Source organism: Leucoraja erinacea, chromosome 2 (assembly GCF_028641065.1).
Source record: "Leucoraja erinacea ecotype New England chromosome 2, Leri_hhj_1, whole genome shotgun sequence".
NCBI classification, from domain to species: Eukaryota; Metazoa; Chordata; class Chondrichthyes; order Rajiformes; family Rajidae; genus Leucoraja; species Leucoraja erinaceus.
The window spans coordinates 117,929,855-117,954,390 of record NC_073378.1 but is presented as its reverse complement, the minus strand read 5'-3'; the positions used below and the strand labels follow the sequence as shown (position 1 = coordinate 117,954,390).

Here is a 24,536-nt window from a genome sequence, read left to right as displayed (position 1 = left end):
CACCTATTTCTTCGCTCCATAGATGCTGCCTTACCCGTTGAGTTTCTCCAGCATTTTTGTCTATCCCCAAATTAACATTAGTTTGAGCTTTGAAGCTGGCACTTTCATCATCACCAGCAGATTTTCACCAGCAGAAGGGAAGAAATATGATGTTTATATAATGATTAAAACGTAGGCCTGCAGTTAGCAGGTAGATGAAACAACCATAGCCTGATTTGATTTAGTGGCAAGGAATAAATGATACTCATCTTTGGTGTAATTTCAGCCCACCACAGCACTGATTCTTGCTGAGGAACTTGCCTGGACTGGGGGTGCAAATGATCTGAACTATCCCTTGCAGCTTCTGTTGGTTTTTCCAATGATACACGATAAATCCAAATCTCTTTTTCTATTTAGTGCTCTTGCTTTTGGTAATGATACACTTAAATCTGAAGTAAGCCCTGCATCGCCTGTAGCAATACTAGATGCCAAGGATGAATAAATATTGCGGGCCTCTAAGTTACCACAGCTCAAATGACAAGAATTATATTTAACGGTATTGCATATTACTGGGAAATTTGGTGAACAGGGTTTGCTAGTGTGACTCAAAACAAAAATACTAGCCCAGAATCTATGGAATAAATATCTTCAAACTAATTAATACCATATATAACAGCTGTACTTCTTTAAACAGCTGGGTTTTTTTGGGACAATAATAACATAGGACACTGACATTTACTAGTCAAGAAATCCAAAGGGTGAGAGAAAGGAAATAGTTTTCATTCAATAACAAACATGAATGTCTACTTTCAACAGCTATGAATATTGAGGTGTGGGGGTTGAGGGTGGGGTGGGGGGGGGAATACAGGGGACACAAATAAACGGACAGACAGGTAGTGGAATGCTTTCCCACAGATGGCTGTGGAGGCCGTCAGTGGATATTTTTAAGGCAGAGATAGATTATTGATTAGTACAGAGGTTATGGAGTGAAGGCAGGAGAATGGGGTTACGAGGAAGAGATAGATCAGCCATGATTGAATGGCAGAGTAGACTAGATGGGCCGAATGGCCTAATTCTACTCCTATTCCTTATGACCTTATGACATCTGGAGTAGGTCACAGGCAGGATTTTTTCTTAGCCTGTTACTTACCGTATTTCCCTGCCATGAAGACGCTGTTTTTTTACCCACAAATAAGGCACGAAAATCTACCTGTGTCTTGGAAGCCGAAGGTTATGTTGTTAGCCAAGAAAGATAGACTTGGCTATTCCTCAGTACGGTAACATCAAGAACGAATGAGGGATAGCTAAGTCTATCCTTCATTGCTGGCAGCTGATGGGAAGCGGCTGTAAAAGGACAGCGTCGCTGGGGGGGGGGGGGGGGGGGGGGGGGGGGGGGGGGGGGGGGGGGGGGGGGGGGGAGTTCCTTTTACAGCGTGTGGGGAGTCTGGCCCGGGTGGCTGCGAGTGTGGCCGCAGGGACCGGCCGCCACCTCAGCGCCTTCTGCCGGCCAGGCCAGCCATGGTGTCCTTCGGCACAGGTGGAGGTGTTGGTTGGCGGGTAGCTACTGGGCGGAAGGCTGGCTGCTCCATCCCGGGCTCGCTCTCTCTCTCTCTACTGGTCCCGGGGCAGGCGACCTGGGTGCTACAGCCAGTCCAGGGGCAAGCGAAATGGGAATTGCAGCTAGACCCGGGGCTTGCAGGCAACCTGGGAACTGCAGCTAGACCCAGGGCTCGCAGGCAACCTGGGTGCTACAGCCAGTCCCGGGGCAGGCAACCTGGGTGCTACAGCCAGTCCCGGGGCAGACGACCTGGGTGCTACAGCCAGTCCCGGGGCAGACGACCTGGGAACTGCAGCAAGCCCCGGGAACGCGCGGGATCTGGGAACCGCAGCCAGTCTCGTGGTACGCAGGCGATGCTGCCGACCCCTGGACCAAACCAAACCCTTGATCCGGTCCCGCCATCCTTTTATCAAAATGTAGCAACTTAAATTGGGGGTGCGTCTTCGACGCAGGTGCATCTTCATTGCCGGGAAATACGGTACCTATATTTTCATTAGGGAAAGCATGGCACAGTAAGAGAAAATTCCATGGCAAAGATAAATATTTGCAACTTCTCTTATGCAACCCCTTTCAGATACAGTTGCTCTGCTCATGCCAAAGATTGAATTTAAAAATGGCATGAACTGACAAAAATCTGACCCAGTTCTGAAACTCAAATCAGTCTAATAACACAAAGAAGATTCCAGCTAATAGTAAAAGGAGGAAGGAAGCAAGCAAAGTAAGCCAAAAAAAAAAACCTGTTGTGTCCACAGGCAGAAACATTAATGGATCACTGAAAATTAATCATTTGATCAACCCAAAAGAGAAACAACGAACTGGACGAGGAGGGAGGGATAACTCCTTGTAGTAATCCACTGGTCAGCCCATGCACACAAGATTCTTTTTATTTTAACAGTTGGTCGTTCATTAAGCAGTTAAAGAGTGCACAAATACATTTTATAAACATATGCTAACCAGCTTGTTATGAGAGAATATTAAATACTAGGTTATCAAATTCTGCAACATGTCATAATATTGAGACCTGGTGCTGCAATCTAGGCTTAGTATCCACATGTAATGGGAATGGGGCACAGCTGCTTTCAATTTTGCACCTGCAAATGAGAAATGAATGCAACATGCTTGATAGTTACTGTGCTGAGGGAACAATTTATTTTGCCCTGTTTCTAGCAGAATGTGTTCTTGGGTGTTCCAGAATATCAAAGACTGGAGACTAAGTTGTGTGATCTTCACAATTATTTTTTAAGTTAAGGAGGAGCCAGAAGGTCAATATTACAGACCACAGAAGAAACATTTTTCAGATGTTGGTAAAAAGCTCAAGAGTTCCATCTAATCCTGAATATATATAGTTAGTTAACATATTTCTCCCTTTCCCAAAAGTCTTGCCCGTGATTCTCTCAGGAAGGCATTGAAAAGCACTGTTCCTCCTTGTTAACCCCATTTAGAAGAGGGTGTCTGTGGTAGAGTAAGATCCCCGTGTAAAGATATTTGAGCATGAATGAAAGAACACATTTACATTCATACAGCACCCTTCATATCTCAGTGTGTCCTAAAGCACTTAGAGTGATTGAACAGCTTTGAAATGTGGTCAATGTTGTACTGTAGAAAATGTGGTGGACATTGCAGGTCATGAGACCATCACCCCAATTAATTGATTATCCATTAATCTATGTTAATAGTATACACACACACCATTCAAGGTACCAAGGACATCTTTAATCTATAAAATAAAATAGCTCCGAGGTCTTTTATGTCCATGAGAGGATATTCAGGGCCTTCGTTTGAATGCTCACCACAAAATGGCACCAATGGCAGAACAGAACTTCTGCCCACTAGAGTCAGAGTCATACAGCATGGGGCAGCTTGGCAGGCATGGATAAGGTAGGCTGAAGGGCCTTTCTCCATGCAGTATGACTCCGTGATCTGGGTGCTGTATAAATATTAATTGTTTTTGATCTGAGGAGAACAAGCAGAATTACAAGATTTAAAAAAATGTTGTAAAGTGGCTTGCTTGATCTTTAACCAAGCCATATGTTTATGAAATCAGAAGGGAGATTCCATGAACTATTATTAACCAATTGCAAGCACCGAATCACCACCTAAATGTCATCCCACTACTTTTGGAATCCATCACAAAAACCCCCAACAAAAATAGAAAAACACTCTCATGCTCTGTGTTACTTTTAATTCACCTTCGGTAAAGTTATATCAATTAACAGGAAAAATAACTGCATTCTGCTGGAGTTCAGAGATCACCCACTGCACCTTATAATTAATGCTTCACTTTTGTTGGCCGTTTCTTCTTCATCTCTTCCTTGTGTCGTTGCTTCCTTCTCTTCCCACTTTCTCTTTGGCCTGTGAAAACAACATTTTATTACCCAGTCAGACATTGAATTTGTATTACACCAATACAACAGAGAACTGTTTCACACAGTTTACCAGAGAAATTTACCAGATAAGGTGGTCAAAAAGGTTTTTGGCACTTTGGCCTTTATCAGTCAGAGTATTGAGTATAGAAGTTGGGAGGTCATGTTGCATTTGTATAAGACATTGGTGAGACAAGGAATAGATCGGGTAGATGCAGAGTCTCTTGCCCAGAGTAGGGAAATCGAGGACCAGAGGACATATGTTCAAGGTGAAGGAGAGAAGATTTAATAGAAATCCGAGGGGTAACTTTTTCACACAAAGGGTGGTGGGTGTATGGAACAACCTGCCAGAGGGGGTAGTTGAGACTGGGACTATCCCATAGTTTAAGAAACAATTAGACAGGTACATGGATAGGACAAGTTTGGAGGAATATGGACCAAGCACAGGCAAATGGGACATTGTTGGACGGTGTGGGCGAGTTGGGCCGAAGGGCCTGTTTCCACACTGTATCACTCTATGACTCTAAATGGTGGCAAACATTTTGGTATCCCTCATGCAAACTGGGTCATTTGTTAATTATAAATTCGAGGCTGGTTGTCGAATGTTAAGTGTTAAGGGAAGTGGAGTTAGGTCACGTATCACCCGTGGGTATAACTGAATAGTAGAACTGGCTCAAGCTGCTAAATGGCATTGTTCACGTCACTAATTCAGTAAACTACTTTTGCTACATTATGCAACTTAGCAATTATGTATAAACATTGCGGTTATTTCTACATGGTGAAACCAAAATGTATAAAAATGGCGTTTATAAAAATCTGACAATGTGTACTTTGAGCACGTGAATTTTTTTTTCTATGACAAATCTCCAATTGTGGAGTAGAGAGGCTAATCAATAAATGAAACACACACGCACACAATTGGTCTCTCACCCCACAAGTGTACAAATGAGCCTCTCATGCTCTGTTTTCCTAAACAAAAAAAAGTCTATCCCTTTTCTCTTATATCACAGACTCACTGGTCCTGTGAGATAGAGGTAGGTTTTTTTTTTAAGCAGGGATTGCATTGCTTTTGAAGTCCCCAAAGAAGCAGAAAGCTATTTTGAAAGCTGCAAAAGAAATTGTAAATTTAGGAGTAATCCACAATTATGATTTAAAAATTCCCTTAATCGCAGCAAACTCATTTCTTTCAGCACAGTGCAGCTACCAGGCAAAAGCTAGGGCTTGGCATAAGGTCGATCAGCCAACTAGGCCAACGAGTACCTCATATTTTGCTTGGGCGGTTTACAACTCAGCAGTATGAATTTTGATTTCTCTAACTATAAGTAACCCTTTCATCCCCTCTCTTTCTGTCCGTCCCCCATCTTAATCATCATACTAGTTTCACTGTTGTCCTGTTGAGTTTCACTATCTACATAACTCGTCATTACCTAGCCCACAGCCTACAATACACCAATGTGGGCTCCAGCTTTCATTTATCATCGTTATTTTTCTCATAATTTCATTAATTTGTTCTATATCACCATTTATATCTCCCTTTGCCCTTTCACCCGACTTTCAGTGAGAGAAGGGTCTTGACCCGAAACCTCACCTATTCCTTTTCTCTGAAGAAGCTACTTGACTCGCTAAAGGGCCTGTCCCACCAGCATGCGATTGCATGCGTCGAGCGTGACCAAACGTGGTCGCTTGAGTCGTACGGCCTCGCGGGGCCTGTCCCACTTCCAAGCGCGGAGGCGTACGAAGTTGTGCGGGGCTGGTCCCAACATCATACTCACCAATCAGCTGGGCAGGAGGTGGGCCGACTGAATTTGGACGTCGCCCGACGTCGGGCGGTGACGTCATCACGCAACGGCAGGCCGGGCGGTGACGTCATCGCACAATGCTACGCGCTAGGCGTACGACGTCAAGACGCTGCGTACGACGTCAAGGCGCTCTGTACGCCCGTCGAGACGCTGCGTAGCCCTCAATGCGCCTGCGGGCCGACAGGCCATTGGCACGTGGGATTTTCGGACAGTGCAAGATTTAGGGAGCCCCGCGCAATGTCGGGACCAGCCCCGCACAATTCCCTATGCCTCCGCCGATCGAAGTGGGACCGGCCCCGCGAGGCCGTATGCCTCAAGCGACCACGTCTGGTGGGACAGGCCCTTAAATTACTCCAGCTTTGTGTGTCTATCTTTGGTTTAAAACAAAATCTAAATCTGCAGTTCCTTCCTACACCATAGGTCAAGTAACACAGGCAAGTAAATGGTCAACAAAGACTAGCGAGAAATATGAAGTATGAAAGAGTGGGAATGCTGGAAGCATTCAAGCTGTAAAGATTGATATATATATATATATACACACACACATCATACTATTTCCAAATTTTTAAACTGGAAATTCTGTGCAAAGGATATACTCCTGAGGTTGCTACACCAATCCGTCTTCCCAAAAATCAGCATTACAATGATTTTAGAATGGAAGCAGGAATTATGAAAACATTCTCGGAATCTAATAGGCACAATTAAATAAAACCTCAAGAGAGATTCAGATATTATTTTTCAGAAATGTGATTTTCTGCAGAGTGCCTGTTATCGATTGACTGTGAAGTCTGTGAAATCTTTATTTTTAAATAAATATAAATCCAGATTAAGTCAAATGATATCAATTTAATTAGTCATACATACAGAGTGGAAACAGGCCTTTCTGCCTGTTTCCACACCGATCAATATGCTTGCCCCACCTGCTTGCACTAGTCCCACCTACTTGCTTTTGGCCAATATCCCTCTAAATCTATCCTATCCATGTACCTGTTTAAATGTTTCCTAAACATAGCAATAGTACCCGCCTCAACCACCTCCTCCAGCAGCTCTTTCCATATACCCGACACCCTTCATGTAAAAAAGTTCCTATTATATCTTTCCCCCATCATCTTAAACCTATGTCTTCTGGTTCTCGATTCATGGATAACGGAAACATTTGATAAGAATTGTGGAATTTATGACAGAAGTCCATTCAGTGTGTCCTGCCTCAGAACACCTTTGAACATCTGAACTAAGTCTCACATTTCGAAGATATTTCAGAGTGCTTTCTGCACCAGAAATTTCTCCAAGACCTATTGTATTTCTTCCTACACTAGCACTTATCACACAACATTGAGATATTTAAAAGGATCTTTTCGCGCGCCGTTAGTTCAGTATCAGTGTTCTTTTCCTTTTAAATTAGAACTATCTACGTAATTGATGGCCTTGTTTGGTAATGGCTTACCAAAAGAATATAAGGCCAGAGGTAAATTTGCCCAGATGAAGAATAAAGATGCCAAACTTATCTAAGAAACCGCTTTCCCATTTGATCAGAACTCAATTGCTCAATATTTTTCTCTACCATGTTCTCTCCCTTGCGTTCACACCTGCTGTGTTGGAACTGGCTGCTTCATCTGGGATATTGTAGACCATTGTTGGTGACCCGACATGTTCATCCTCTACAACGTGATACTGGTAGTTGTGTTTTGGGTATGACATGGAATGCTGGCGTGAGGAGTGGCTGTCAGCTGAATGACTTGGTAAGGCCTGCTGTCCTCGCTGTCTCAGTTCTGTGGCAAAGGCATGTTCATCTTCAACTCCTAAAAGAGAGAACACAATGCAAATTCATCAACACAATTTTACTAATGTAGAATTATCAAGCACTTTCTAAAAGTGACCATCCTGACTGCAGCAGATTCTTCTTCTTCAAAACAGTCGACAATTTCATTTATCTTTTCAAAATTTGCAGCAGAGAGCCATATACTCCACCTGGTCAAAAATGGCTGAGGAGAACAACTGCACATGTGACAGTGCTTTGAGGAAGATTTTCTTGACATTGGAAACTACGCGACTAACATTTGGAAACAAGCTATGTATGTGCTTGGCAATTCTATCAAGTCCTTGAGCTAAGCATGTTCAATGCCGACTTTTGGGGAATAAAACTTTAAGTCACAAAGAGAAGAACATACTTCTGGCCAAAGTACAGCAAGTGAAGATGTAAACAACTGAGCAATAGTTGAGTTGCTCGACTTCTCCAATACTTCCGATGTCAACAAATTCTCCTTTGATGGTTGACCTGCCTCCAGTGTTCCGATGACCACATTGGCAACATAGCTCCCCACAGCATCAGTTGTCTCGTCTGTTGAGATCCATATTTTGTTGCATGCAACTTCATCTCTAATTTTCTGCACAACAATGTTGAAGTTGCTGTCAACATAATTTTTCGATAATGATGACTCGCTTGGTATATGTTCCTCAGTGTATTTCTCTAAAAAACCTCCGAGAGATTTGTTTTCCAATTTCCACAGTGGAATTCCAGCATCAATGAATGCCTTGCGCAGATCACTCGAAAACTCAGATTTGTGACTGGAGCCAGCAGTAAATGTAGTGAGGAGCCAAGCTTGGGTAGTCTACACCCCAGCAGTATCACCATTGGCTTCTCTAATTTTAGATAGCCCTTGTCTTCTCCCTCCTCCCCCTTCCCAGCTCTCCTTCTAGTCCTACTGTCTCCGCCTCTTCCTTTCTCCCCCCCCCACATCAGTCTGAAGAAGGGTCTTGACCTGAAATGTTGCCTATTCCTTCTCTCAATAGATGCTGCCTCACCCGCTGAGTTTCTCCAGCATTTTTTGTCTACCTTTGATTTTTCCAGCATCTGCAGTTCTTTCTTAAATAGACCTTGGAGAAGACTGAACCAGCGGGCAGCGGCACGAACAAATGAATGACCGACAGTGGCACCCCCGGTTTCGTCCCGGTGGTCGAAGTTTTCTTGTAAGTTATTAATATTATTAATAACACATTCATATTAACGTGTTAACATAGAAAATGTCATTGTAATCACGGTACAACTAGATAAAACAGCGCAACCTTTTAGCAAAGCGGCAAAAAAGGGCTGATTTAGGCACTCGATCGTGAATAAGGCATTATCCAGGTGAAATCATCAAAAAAAGGATGAAAAGGCACATGGCATTTATATGGCAAAATCACACTCCAACAACCCATGTCAGAAATACTTGTTATGTAAGTGAGAGAGGAGAGTCAACAGTTGATGATAATAGGGGATATGGGTGAAGATAAGGTCAGGGTCAGTACAATACCCAAGGTCACAACAGAAGGACCACACGTGCAAGTTAGTAGCTAGTCTCCACGATCTGAACACAGCAGAGATTTACTTTCTCTTTGTTCCAAAACTGAAGGTCTTACAAAATAATTAAATGGAGAATCATAACTGCCAAATCTATTGGGAGACTTGCTCCTATTAACTCTGCATCCTACATATCAATACAGCAAGGACACAGAGAAGCTTTTAAAACCAAGTATTAGTACTGAGAAACAACAATTAAATCCTAACTCTACATTTTTGGGAAAGTGATGCTTATTTTGTGAAATCATAGGAATGAACTTTGCTCTCATTAAATATAGAGAGATAATTTATATGTATTTCAAGTACTTTGTAACTGATGCATTGGATGAATATTACACATGATAATGAATAGATGTTACTCTGGTGTCGAGAAAATATATGCAAATAAGGTTTGAATTTGTCAGATATACTATTAAATAGGATTGACTAGATTATGAATAAAATCCCACACAACCTTTACATAGCAATGTACTACTAATTAACCTCAGACGTTGCTTTAACTTGAAATGCTGCATACTAATGAGATACGATTTCATATCACTCAAATATTTCAAGACAAGTAATAATTCAGTTGTCTATTAAAATTACACTTGCATTCTTCGCAAAACAATAGCGACTTATCTTATGCCATATGACATTTAAATTAAAATATAGAGCATACAGAGATTATAAAGGCAATTTTGCATTTCTGAAAGGTGAGGGAAGACTATTAAACACAAATAATTATTTTGGAGCTATTCCAATCAAATTCCGAATGAAACACAGGGAAGGCACCACATACATACATTTCCGAGTTCAATTATAATGGAACCTAACAACTGGAACTTAATTACTTTGTTATAATTCGTGTCATTTATTCACCAGGCCTATTTGCATCTGGAAACTGCATATTGTGCATGAACCAATTTGTCACATGAACTGGTTGCTGTGAATTTTACAGATATTTGTTGGCTGACAATTTTTATTTTTTTCCATTTTTTCTCTGCTGAAGGCACTGGTTTCCCGTTGGATACTATTCCATGGGGACAGACACCATCTATATTTTCCATTTTACAAGGCCAATTCCATAAAGTTACTTACTCACTACATTTCCAAGAGAAATTGAATAATATGGACATATTGTTAGTTTTCATCCTTCCTAACCCATCTTCAGCCTTTGATAGCGTTGGTCACAATCAACCTCCAATGTCTCGTCATTAATATTGTCCATGTGTGGTAATGATGCTAGACAAGATAAACATTCTCTTCCTATACAATGGGCTGAATTTGGAGCCAGAGCCAATCATAATTGTATAATTGTATAAGAATCGTAAAATCATAATTGTAAAGGCTAGATGCTGGGTATTTATGGAGAACTCACTTTCCTTGTAAATGTCGTGCATTGATAATGTTAATAAATTACAGTGAAAGAGTGAGTGCTGGCAATAATTTCTACCTACGTGGTCCATGAACGGCTGCTCAGATTAACTGCTAGTCATTCAAGCATACACAGCAGCAAATCTCACGCTAAACAAACAGTTCCTTGGCAACCAACATGCCATCAATTGAAATGAGATCCACATTAACCAGTAAAAATAGTTCCTGCGGTTGCTGCCATTAAAATCACAGGAAGTGATTAATTTACTAATAGGGTGCTACTTCCTGTTATATAAATGTGACCAGTGCAAACTAATCCAGATTTGTATTAATTTCTGTTTTTTAAATTCTTCACAAAATATATACATGGTGTATGTAATAAAGGGCTCTGGACTTAAAATCTTCTGATTAACAAGTTTAGCGAATATAGACAGAATTTTGGCTTCACACTAAGAACATATGCAATGAGAGCACGAGAAGGTTGCATGGCTAATTTTGCAAGAAGAAAGGAATTTTATGTTAGATATGATTAATATTCAATAGACTGAGCAAAGTCACAGCAGAGGTAACTTAAATGATGAGACATTTTGATTTGGTTTGGCTGTTAATCAAACAATGAAGGATATTTTCATATCTGGCACGTAGAGGCTGAACGGATCATGTGCCTGGTATAACAAATGGCAATTTGAAATGTTCTGTCTAGGAGGGCAATCGATTCACTTTGCCTTCTCAAGGCTGTTTCAATTGTCTAATAGTCTCTTAAATGCAGGTCATAGCTATTTAACTGGATTAGTGTTTCTTTCTTTCAATTTGCTGGTTCCTTTCTGGATGGTAAAAGGTAAACTGAGCTGCAAAACGGAGTGAAAACCAAGGGGCAAATTCCAACAAGTGGCCTGCAATTAACCTTTGAATAGCATAGTGATAACAATACCTGGGTTCGTAATTCAAATAAAACCAAAGGAAAACAGGGAGGACTAGCTTTAAATTTAAGATCATATTTTTTTTTATAAGAGAAGAATACACATGGCTGAAGTCCAGGTCATTAGGCCCAACCTGTCCATGCTGGTGTTTATGCATCAACCTTGCCTTAGCTAATTTTGTCACTGTACCCCTGCTATTTCCTCTATCCAGCCTCACCTTAAATGCAACCATATTAATTTGCTGTAACCATTTCCAGTGGCAGTAAGTCCCGCAGGAGACTTTAGCTTTGCCTTCAACTTCGTAATCCCAACCAAACGCATGACCAAACTATTGTAGATGTAACCCAGTCTGCTACACAAACTAGCCTCCCCGCCCCATCGACTCCATCATTCTAATACTGATGAACAGCCAACATAATCAAGGACCACTTTTCACCCGTCAATCCCACTTCTTGCCTCTCCCGTTGGGCCAAAGATACAAAAGCTTGGGAAAGCACGTACCACCTGATTCATGAATAGTTGCATTCTGGCTGTTAGACTCTTGAATGTTTGCTTGCAACCTTAATGGGGATGTAGGATTTTTAAAATCACTTCATTTGTAAATATAATGCTCTAACACTGTTACACTTAATTCTGCACTCTGCATTTCCTCTTTTTGCCACTGTACTTATATATGGCTTGATTTTACTTGGGTATAATATGATTTGACTGGATAGCATGCAAAACAATGTTTTTCGCTGGAGCTTGGTACATGTAACAATAATAAGCCAATAAACCAAATAGTCTTGTGTAGGAAGGAACAGCAGATGCTGGTTTACACCATAGACACAAAAAGCTGGAGTAACTCAGCGGGTCAGACAGCATCGCTGGAGAAAAGGAATAGGTGACATTTCGGGTCACGACTGAAGAAGGGTCTCGACCCGAAACGTCACCTATTCCTTTTCTCCAGAGATGCTGTCTGACCCGCTGAGTTACTCCAGCTTTTACTGTTTATCTTCGAACCAAATGGTCTCGACTTTTTGGGTAAGACCTTTGCAATTACTTACTGTATTCACTGATAACTATCTTATTGAGGGTCTCTGCTTGTGGTTTTCCCCACATGGGAAAATTTGTCTCTATGTCCACTCTGGCAAAACCTATCAAACATATCATAGGTCTAAAGGCCTAATTTAAGTCATCCCTGAGCGTATGCTATGTTTTAGTTTCTGAAGAGGAAAGAATCCTGGTTTGTTCACCTTTTCTATATTTTCAAATTTACTACTCCAGAAAAAAAGTCCAAATGCTTGTCAGTATTTTTATGGGCTTGCTAACAGTGATATTTTAGTGATTAAAATATTTGTACTCTTGAGATCCTTTTGCTCCTCTGACGCACTTGGACTTACATCGTCCAATTATTAATTAATCTTGTTATTCTTTTTATCAAAATATTTGCATATTTATCTCTGTAAAATATCATTTGCCAACTACATGCCCAATTTACGTTTATTTACGTCCTCCTGCAATTTTTCCTCAGTCCACCCCAGTGTTGACAGTCTTCTCCGATTTGATGTCTTTCAAAAAATTTGGATATAATAATGTTAAATCTAGATGCTAGATTCTAAATTGGCAATGTAGACTGTGGACTGCAATGGTCCCAGCATGAATCTTTGTCGACAGCACTACCATTCTTCTTCCACAGTGAAAAGCTGCACTTTACTCCCACCTACTGCATTACGTTTTGAAACTAGCTAGCAATTCATCTGCTCCTTATTCCCTGCCTCCAGGCAGTCAGACAAATAAAAGTAAAGACAAATGTTTCAATAGGTACACACAGGTTCAGCTGACATCTAATAGCAATAATTAATCAGGTAATTTCTATACCAGTATTGCCAAACTTTACAGAATGGGGAGAAACAAGTTTGTAAAATACAGTGATTCAAATTCTGTCTCCACAAAACATGCCTGGTGTCCTAGTGTTTCCAGTATTTTCTGGTTACATTAAAACATTAACTGGCTCAACAAATGCACCAGAGGTCAGGGCTCGTGTATTTATATTGTGGTCATGTGCACATCTCTGAAAGTAAAGGGAGATAACCAGCTCATGAATACTGAAGAAATATTCATTTAAACAATACATTCGCAAATAAAACATAAGTTTATGGGCTCCAATAAAACAATCACTGATGTGCTAATGGAATTGTAATGGCTCTTGCATAAAAGCAGAAAAAAGGGCGTGCATATCCAAAGGTCTACTTGTGCCTGCACAGTTGATACTGACACGTCAATATAATATACTTCACATACACTTGGAAATCAGGACAGAGTAAAATCTTACTTGTGTAATTTTAGTACCTTTAATTAGGCTTACCTTTAATGAGATTTGTTAAGAAATACAGCATCAGGTAACATTAAATTTCAACCATACATGTAGAGGTTGCATAATAATTCCTACAGCTGGAAATGTCAGGAAAGGTTCAACACACATGCCCTCCATAACGTTTGGGACAAAGACAAACGATAAATCATTATTTATTTGCCTCTGTACTCCACAATTTGAGATTTGTAATAGAAAAATCACATGTGGTTAAAGTGCACATTGTCAGATTTTAATAAAGGCCATTTTTATACATATTGGTTTCACCCTGTAGGAATTACATCAGTGTTTACACATAGTCCCCCCATTTCAGGGCACCATAATATTTGCGACACAGCAGAGTCATGTAAATGAAAGTACTCATGTTTAGTATTTTGTTGCATATCCTTTGCATGTAATGACTGCTTGAAGTCTGCGATTCATGGACATCACCAGTTGCTGGGTGTCTTCTCTGGTGATGCTCTGCCAGGCCTGTATTGCAGTCATCTTTAGCTTATGCTTGTTTTGGGGACAAGTCGTCCCTTTCAGTTTTCTCTTCAGCATATAGAAGGCATGCTCAATTGGGTTCAGATCGGGTGATTGACGGCCACTCAAGAATGGACCATTTTTTAGCTTTGAACAACTCCTTTGTCGCTTTAGCAGCATGTTTGGGATAATTGTCTTGCTGGGTCAATGAGTTTAGTGGCATTTGTTTGAACTTGAGCCGATAGGATGTGTCTATACATTTCAGAATTCATTATGCTACTACCATCAGCAATTGTATCATTAATGAAGGCAAGTGAGCCAGTACCTTCAGCAGCCATACATGCCCAGGCCATAACACCCCCACCACGACGTTTCACAGATGAGGTGGTATGCTTTGGATCTTGGGCAGTTCCTTCTCTCCTCCATACTTTGCTCTTGCCATCACTCTGACGTGTTAATCTTCGTCTCATCTGACCACAAGATCTTTTTCCAGAACTGTGGTTGCCCTTTTAAGTACTTCTTGGCAAACTGTAACCTGGCCATTCTATTTTTGCAGTTAACCAGTGGTTTGAGTCTTGCAGTGTATTTCTGTTCATGAAGTCTTCTGTGGATAGTGGTCATTGACAAATCCACACCTGACTCCTGAAGAGTGTTTCTGATCTGTCGGACAGGTGTTTGGGCATTTTTCTTTATTATAAAGATAATTCTTCTGTCATCAGCTGTGGAGGTCTTCCTTGGCCTGCCAGTCCCTTTGTGATTATAGTAAGCTCACCAGTGCTCTCTTTCTTCTTAATGATGCTCCAAACAGTTGATTTTGGTAAGCCTAAGGTTTGGCTGATGTCGCTAACAGTTTTATTTGTGGTTCTCAGTCTCAAAATGGCTTCTTTGACATTCATTGGCACAACTTTGGTCCTCATGTTGATAAACAGCAATAAAAGTTTCCATAGGTGATGGAAAGACTGGAGGAAAGACTAGGTGCTGAGAGTTCTCTTATACCTGCATTAAGGAGGCAATTAAACACACCTGAGCAATTACAAACACCTGTGAGGCCATGTGTCCCAAACATTACAGCACCCTGAAATGGGGGGGACTATGTATAAACACAGCTGTAATTTCTACATGGTGAAACCAAAATGTATAAAAATCGCCATTTTTTAAAATCTGACAATGTGCACTTTAACCACATGTGATTTTTTTTCCTATTACAAATCTCAAATTGTGGAGTACAGAGGTGAATAAATAGATGGGTCTATGTCCCAAACATTACGGATGACATTGTAACAATGCACATGGTTGACATGATGAAAATCCTGGAATTTCGAAAGCAATTACTGCATTACATGTTCAGTACTGTAACAATTGGCTGCCCCAAGAAAAGGTTTTTGTCAAACTAAGTACACAATTCTGCAGCAGACTATGTTATTTACTTTTTGAAGTTGCTTGACCTCAAAGCTGTCTCACATTAACCTTTCCATAGCAACATGAAACAAAAAGCTAGTGCGATGGGAAATGTGCCAGGGGGAGGTGAAACAGCTTCAGATAATTAAAAATATATATTTTGGCAGGTTTTTTTTTAAGCAGATGACAGTGAAAATATGCAATGGCAAAAATGGAAGATAATGATCATGAAATGCCCCGGGACAAAAAAGTAAAATAAATGCAAGTCTATGGAATAAATGGCTGTAATATCTAATATAAATATTGAATTAAAAAGTTGGACTAGTCTGTGATGAGATAATTTCATGATCCATGAAAATGCAGGTACCCGAGGGGACCACAAAAAAGTATAAAATAAATGCAAGTCATTCCTATGGAATAAAAGGGCTGTAATATCACTAATCCAAAGTATAAATATGAATTAGCTCAAATTACAGTTCAAACAAGGACTAGTCTGTGATGATTTAATTTCATGTCAACAGTTCCAATGTTTTATGAAGCAAAGCAGGTACTTGGTTTTAGTGCGAGGGATCTTGACCACATCTTTGCAAAGACCAAGCTATAAGCATCCCAAGGGAAAGTCATTCCTCAGTGTTTCCCACAGCAACACAGATTCCCGAAAAAGTGATGATTTATCACTCATTTCCCCATGGTGGGCTACATGAATGGTATAAGCCGCCATTCAAAGAGTCACTTAGCATGAACATAGGCACAATGACCAAGATATGCAGGTCTAAATTCTGCCCACACGGTCTTTTCGTATTATATCCGCTTCGAAAAGCATGCCACTGAGATTTCAGTAAAAAGCTTTTTAATCTCTACCCTCTCACCTCGTGATTTTAGAAAGCACATAGAGGTCATTCAATCTGTTTCATGATTTTGATACTTTATTGTCCTCCATCCAGCCTCTGTACAAACTAGGTCATCCAGTGAGACCCTTTCCTGCTTCCTTTGTGTGACCAGAACACACTGTACAAGCCCCGGTAAAACCTTATGCAAGCAGACCTCACTGTCCACCTGAACTGCCACTTTCGGCAGTACTGAGACAAGGTGCATTTTTGCTGTGTTCATGCCCTGGTTTGCAACAAGTGCATGCTGACAAAGTTGAAACATAGAAAAGTGCAGGAAACATTTTCACATGAATCCCACTCAGTAATATGCCTTTTCCATAACCCCTGACCCCTTTAGCCCGTCCCTCTTAAAAAGCCAATAATTGAAAGATGCAGCATGGAGACAGACCCTTCAGTCCTACGAATCCAACCAACCATTGATCACCCATTCACACTAGTTCTATGCTATCCAACTTTCCTATCCACTCTCTGCACACCAGGGGCAACGTATAGAGGCCAATTAACCTATAAACCTGCATGCCTATGGGATGTGGAAAGAAACCAAGGCCCAGGGAGAACGAACAAACTCCACATGACTTCCCGAGGTCATGTTTGGCCAAGGAATGACAGCAGGAAGTTTATTCAGCAAGTCATTTCCCCATGGTGGGACTTGAGTGTGGTGTGTACATGATGGGTGCATGGAATAAGCCGCCAGGTTCAAAGAGTCATAGAGCCATAGAGCATGGAAATAGAGCCATCAGCTGACCAAGTTGGCATTCTGGGCTAGTTGCCTGCATTTGGCATATAGCTCTAAATTCTTCCTTTCAGTCCAACGGTCTTTGACAGTCGTAATTATATCCGCTTCGATAGCTTCCTCTTACAGCTCATGCCAGGTTCTGACTATTCTCAGTAGAAAAGATGTTCCTCGTTCCCTCTTAAATCTCTACCCTCTCACCTCGTGATTTTAGAATTATTTACTCTGGGGGAAAAAATTGTGGTCATTCACTTTATCTGTGCTCCTCATGATTTTGTATCTTCAATAAGCTTTCTGGGCTCCAAAAGAAAAACATCCTCCCAATCCAGCCTCTCCCCATAACTCAAACGTGCATATCCAGGTGTCATCCTGGTGAATCCCTTATGCACCCTTTCCTGTTTCATGACATCCTTCCTATAGCTTTGTGCACCATGGGAACTGCACATCTCTCCTTTTGTGTAAAAGACCTGCTGATCTTAAGGGGTACTGTTTTCCACCCTTTTACACTTATATACCTGTTGGAGATTTTCCCAATCTACAGTTCATTTCACCCTCCCTGATTGCCTTCTGTACCATAACTTCTAAGGCTATTGGAGGGATTTGCCAAGCACCTTGGCGATCATCGCTCTGTCAACTACCTAAACTTGCCAGCCTTTAACTGGAACTGCCCTGTGAATGCATGTCACTTTTAACTTGCCAACCATCTTACCTCAAATGGACTACCCAACCAACTCAATTTCCTGCCAAAATCGAGGAATCTAGCTTATTTCCATATCTACTTTAAAACTAATAGAATTAAAGTCATTGGACCCAAAGTGCTTCCCCCACTGATTTCTAGTCTAGGCCCTTATTGTTCTGCAAGAGGAAAGTTTCACTGTTGTGCTCTCTCTAGTAGGGCCATCCATATGTTGAGTAATGAAACTTTCCTGGAAACATTTAACAAATCCATCCAAACCAAGCCCTTTACACTATGGGAGATCCAGTCACTAGTCGGGACTTCTGCCCTGGTTTGACATACCAAGTGCATGCTTGTCAAGGAAGGTGAAAAAAAATGAGGAAGTGTTAGAAATCAGTGGGATTTGGAATCCTAGCTACCAAGTCTCCATGGATCTTATGGGTGAGTGTAATTTCATAGAGTTGTAGAGCCCTAGAGCTGTAATGCATGGAAATAGGCCTTTTTGCCCAATCAGGAACAAATTGCTCAACCAGGTTTCACACATTTGCGTGCCTCTGGCACGTATCCCTCCAAACCTATTCTATCCATTGACTATTAGTGTTTTTTAAATGTTGTAATTGTACATGCGTACAATTACAACATTTAAAAAACACTAATAGTCAATGGATAGAATAGGTTTGGAGGGATACGTGCCAGAGGCACGCAAATGTGTGAAACCTGGTTGAGCAATTTATTTGGCTTGTTCCTGATTGGGCAAAAAGGCCTATTTCCATGCATTACAGCTCTAGGGCTCTACAACTCTATGAAATTACACTCACCCATAAGATCCATGGAGACTTGGTAGCTAGGATTCCAAATTGGCATAGCCATAGAACATAGAGTGGGTAGTGGTGGAGGGGTGTTATTCTGACTGGAGGACGGGTGTTATTCTGATGGGTGTGGGTCTGAGACAAATGGTATTCCACAGGGATCAGTGCTGGGACCTCTGTTGTTTATGATATATAAAAATGATTTGGATGAAAATGTAGCTGTAGTAAATTTGAGCTGACATGAAAATTAGCAGAATTGTGGATAGAGAAAAAATTCAGTGGGATATAGACCTATTAGAAATATGTGCATAGAAATAAGATACACAGTAAATGCGTATTTGCTACATAAAATTGACACTTATGTTCCTCTGTTGCCTGTAATTTATTCTGAGATAACATTTTGATGCTCTAAAGATCTTATTAAGCATGAACATTTATCTCAACAGAACCTTCATAAAGACAACTTAGAAGTATCAAAATATTATATCTAGCAAAGTCAAAGTGAGTTGGAGAGAAGAATATGTGCTTAGTTTGACTTTGTATGAACACTTAAATAGCAACTGAACTAAGTTGAAAGCATGACCTAGCATCACAAGTTTATAGAAAGGCGATGGCCTTGTTATGGAGGCTCAAACTTTCGAGCATCTGTAATTAGAAAATGTTGGAATCAGTCAGGAGTTAGCTTGAGTGATTGGAACATTCCCCACATCTGGCAGTTTTATTTTTATTCGGAGCAATTACTTCTAAACTAAGATCTATGCTTATACCAACACTATAAATCAGTAAAAGCATAAAGCTGACAAAATTATGGGCCAAAATCAATATAACTGGAGTGAACATTTTCCTCACATTTGAAAAAAAAGGCATACAATAGATTTTCAATAGCTTATGGCTCCGATTTTCCAACCAGCAATTATATTGTTGCACTCGCGGATCTATTCAGAAATCTACAATTAGGGATTTATCCCATCTACTTCTAGGACTTATACATTGGTCCAAAATACATGTTCCCCAAGCAACAAGTGGCTGCATGGTGGCATCTGTGTCGGCAAATTTTGTTTTTTTAGTTTAGTTTAGAGATACAGCGCAGAAACAGGCCCTTCGGCCAACCGAGTCTGCACCGACCAGCGATCATCGCACATTCACACTATCCTACACACACTAGGAACAATTAACACTTATACCAAGCCACTTGATCTACAAACCTGTATGTCTTTGCAGTGTGGGAGAAAACCCAAAGATCTCAGAGAAAACCCGCGCGGTCACGAGTAGAACGGACAAACTACATACAAACAGCACCCGTCATCGGGATTGAACCCGGGTCTCCGGCGCTGCAAGCATTACAAGGCAGCAACTCTAACGCTGCGCCATAGTGATTAATAACTGGTGCCAAATACTGATCTTGCAATTAAGTTTCAAATCATCGAGTCAGAATGCAATGTGTTATTTTGAATTTGCACATAGCTTGCACATGTACAAAGGGGTTCTGCTTTCACTTGCAAAACAATCACACTACGAAGGAGTTCACCAATTGTAGGGGATTTCTTGTGTATAGAGTCATAGAGTGATACAGTGTGGAAACAGGCCCTTCGGCCCAACATGTCCCAGCTACACTAGTGCCTGCCTGCGCTTGGTCCATATCCCTCCAAACCTGTCCGTTTCTTAAACGTTGGGATAGTCCCGGCATCAACTACCTCCTCTGGCAGCTTGTTCCATACATCCACCATCCTTTGTGTGAATCTGTTACCCCTCAGATTCCTATTAAATATTTTCCCCTTCACTTTGAACCTATGTCCCCTGGTCCTCGATTCCCCTAATCTGGGACTCTACCCGATCTATTCCTCTCATGTCTGTGACAGGTGATACTGCAGTGCAGGGCTATATTTTTTATTGCTGGAAAGACATCCAAATCATCTGAGCATTCCTAGGACACATCTAGTCAAGTGTCAAAGTCACCACCTTTTGTGTTACCATGAACTTGTTTTTGCAATTGTGTTTTGGCACTCATGTCTTGTTTTGCACAGTCTTTTCTTTTCACGGTCTTGCATAATTTTGTGTGTAATGTATATATGATGTTATGTTGTCTGAGGCACAAGCCTGGGATGCTGTGAAGCTTTCCATTGTACCTGTACCTCGTCTATCTTGTGCATACAACAATAAATGCTATTTGACTCAAAAATTCCATCAGTACTGTATTAAAGCGACAACTGTGATTTTTAAGGTTAAGTCTCAGGAATGCGACTTCAAACCAGTACCATTTATATTAAAATGAAACTTATCAATGAAGCGCAGCAAACATGTCACAATTTCTGCAGGACAAGGGCCATCTGAAATCTTACTTTATTAATGATAAGTGTGCTATTAATTACTTGTTTTGAGTAAGTAAGAGTTAAACCCTGTGGCACAGAATATCATTATGGTGAAGTCAAGGAAAGCCCACTAAAGTAAATGCACGCACTCTGTCCAAAACCCTTGTTTTGAGAGCAAGCTATTTCTGCTCTTTTACTCATACACGTACAACTTTGAAAAGCCCAGAACGTTCTGTGACATCTCCATTCATTAGGGAAAGGATTGAATGTAATTTAATTTTCATTTGAGGCAGAAACCTAACTATAACCTGGTACAGTTAATTCTAGTAATGATTTTTATTACATTATATTTTAATCCTTTTGTTACAACTAGAAAATCGTCCTGCCACTATGTACAAATGGGACCATAAAATATAAAAGTTGTAATTTAAACAGAGCTAATGTATTATTTTCAATAAAAATGTTCAAATGCTCAACTAAATAAACTCATTCTATTGTAATCTGCGCTTGACATAATGCTTACAAAAAAGATGTGCTTATGATTAAAGATTTCATTTTAAATAAATGAATGATTTTTCCTGGTACACGTGCTGAAAGAGTCACAATAAATAGATACAGTTTGCTGCTGCTGCTCAGAAGATTTTGCCCTTCACAAACTGACCAATGTACATGCCCCACACTTCCGAATAATTAAATGCGTAAAGGCTCAGTAAGACGTGCCCGCACTTGCTTTCTGGTTAGAACATGATCACAATTGTTTTCTTTCTGTAAACATTATTATCTATTGTATGACCCTGTCTTATTTAGTAGAGTATTATCGATGTTTTGCCACCAAAACGCCTAAAAACATTTTTTTTTTAAATCATCAAAGTGGAAATTAGAAATAAATCCATCTACAATAGTCATAGAGTCATATGCCAGAGGAACATTATATGCTGACTTCAAGCACCCATTTACACTAATCCTTTTTGGTTTTGTTTTAATTTCTCCTCATAGTCCCATCAATTTTACCCAAATCCTACACCTCATCTACACATTAGGCTAATTTGCAGAGGCCAATTTAAGGGCCTGTTCCACTTGGGGATTTTTTCAGCGACTGCCGGCATCATTGGCTGACGTATCAGGTCACCGAAAAATTAGCAGCATGAAGACGTATGACGCGCAGTGTTTTTTCAAGTGTCGCAACACTTTTTTGTCGCCACTGGATTCTGAAATGTTCAAAATCTTTTGGTGACACTGATATGATGCCGGCAGTCGCCGAAAAAAATTGCCAAGTGGGACAGGCCCTTAACCTACCTAAGATTGCTGAAGCTATGAGACGGCGGCTCTTCTAGCTGTACCACTGTGTTGCTGCAAACAGATAAAGGGAAACAATGGTGAGGTGAGGCTGAGTGCCCGAGACATTAAAACAGCTTTTGACTGAGTGTGTCAACGCAGTCTCTACTTTAAGTCTCTGTTAACAGCACAGCTGAATGTACAGCTTACATCATATTCAGATCTAAACTTAAAGATGTCAACGTTTTGGCGAGGTGTTGACATCAAAAGAGGGCACATAAACTGTTTTATTAAATACTAAGAGTCAAGTCAATTTAGATCTAATGATGATGAAGGAATTGCAATATATTTTCAAGTCAGGACGGTATGCAACTTGGAAGGAAAACCTGCAGGTGGTGTTCTTGCACGTTATGTTCTTTCGCAGAGCAATAGTTATAGGTTGTCGAGAATGACCTGGGTGAATAATTGCAATGGTGATAATAAAAACAAATGTTGTCAATAGTACCAAATAAGCGGTCTGCTTTGACCTTGATAGATTTGGGTTTCTTGAGTGCTGGAGCTATACTCATTCTCCTGATTTGTGCTTTATAGATAGTGGAAAGGCTTAAGGTGTCAGGATGTAAGTCACTGCAGGATCTTTTTACTTGTTTTTCATGTTCACCAGTTTTGCATCTAATTTCATATAGGAACACTTGGTGTTTCTCCAACAAAACTGAAGATAAATATTTGCATAATTTAGGCTCTTGGAAAGTGCATAATCTTTAGAAGTTTACTTATTTGCATGTTTGCAGTGCCTAATGCACATGTTGGTTGTTGCTTAATTGAAATGGGAAGAAACTCTGAAAATAAAGATTAGAGTGCACTAGGCATTTCACCAGAACAGAAAAATTTAGAAGCAGTGCATCCCCTGGTGGTGGACCTATGTTATAGCTTAGACCTTTCTGTAGACAATTTTCTCTTTCAAAGACAAATGTAAACTTTATAGACCAAGTTCAGGAATTTATAGAGTATCAAAAAAATGGAAGACAATCTCTTGTTTTTTTAGAAAGGAATAATGTTGAGGCATAATAATTTCAGAGGCTTTGAAAGGAGAAAACAGAATTGATAAGTTGAAGATTAAATTTTATCCAGATGGTATAAGTTATGTTATGGTCAAAGTCACAATTCAGCAAATGGGAAGGCTTAAATGTTATAACATGCATCTTATGTTCATGGCCACTATTACCACTGAACTATCTGGGGCATCTTACTCCCAAGATGATCCACTGTAAAACTAAGTAAACTATAGCATCCATGTACAAAACCTAAGAAAACTATGGATAGTTGTGGCTGCTACCATAATGCTAAGAAATTGAAGAGGTCATTGAAATTGATAGCTAGTTTAGAGGTTCTTGACCATCACAACAGATGGACAATGTTTTCTGCAGACATTGGGAAGACCTAAATAAAGTATTTTAAATGGTAATCAAAAAGCAAAATACTGCAAACTTCTTGACATCTGAAATTTTTTAAAAAATCTGAAAATGCAGGCAGCATCTGTGGAAGGAGAAGCACAGTTAATGATTCAGAGTAACGAACTTTCAGCATAACTAAAAAAAAAAAAACAGATGCTACTGACTGACCATCTCTAGCATTTTGTATTTTTATTTCAGGTTTTCAGCATCTCCACCTTATGCTTCGTCCCCTTCGCCCTACGGGATAATAATAATGATAGAAACAGCAAAATTGGCATGAGTAGCCCATCAAGCATTGAAGGCTGAGGCGGTGCATGTTCAAGGCGAGGAGCAAGTTTTTCTACAGAGAATGGTGATTAGATGGAATAGGTTACCAGAGGTGTTAGAGGCAGATACATTTACAATATTTAAAATCTGTTAGATTGGTACTTAGATATGAAAGGTGCAGAGGAATACGCCTAATGTGGGATCAGCATAGGTAGGCATCAGAGTCAGTATGAAGATCCTATTGGGCGGAAGAGCCCTTTCCAGCATGTAAAGCTCAATGACATTCCACTATTTTTTTTAATATTTCATCAGCCTGACGAGCATTTTCAGCTTTATGCATAAAAATGCAATCAAGTCATGTTAAAATAGATTGTAAATCTGCCTTCCAAATACTTTATTTTCAAAAGGATTGTTTATGTTAAGAAAAAATATTTTGATCATGCAGAAAGTGATATTTTAAGTTGTTTTACTTTGTATTACCATTACAGAATGTTACAGATTTTCCAGTCAATAAGCGAGTTCAGTATTCCGACTGCGCATACATTCTCGACAACCGAAGTGCTACATTTTATGCAGGCTTGCGGTTCGTCTG

General features: G+C 40.3%; 1 protein-coding gene across 3 annotated transcripts in view; it reads right to left on the bottom strand.

Moving 5' to 3' along the window:
* Nucleotides 1-24,536, bottom strand: part of dnajb6b (DnaJ heat shock protein family (Hsp40) member B6b) — an 87,249-nt gene that overhangs the window by 4,617 nt on the left and 58,096 nt on the right. For 2 of the 3 annotated variants that reach the window (XM_055664518.1, XM_055664507.1), the window contains exons 9-10: nucleotides 7,286-7,498; nucleotides 3,800-3,889 (exon numbers count right to left, since the gene is read on the bottom strand). In XM_055664518.1, coding sequence (XP_055520493.1) covers nucleotides 3,807-3,889; nucleotides 7,286-7,498 — 296 coding nt within the window. In that variant the 3' untranslated portion in view covers nucleotides 3,800-3,806. Of the gene's footprint in view, nucleotides 1-3,704; nucleotides 3,890-7,285; nucleotides 7,499-24,536 lie in introns of those variants that run through there. The other variant, XM_055664498.1, reaches the window with a different exon arrangement.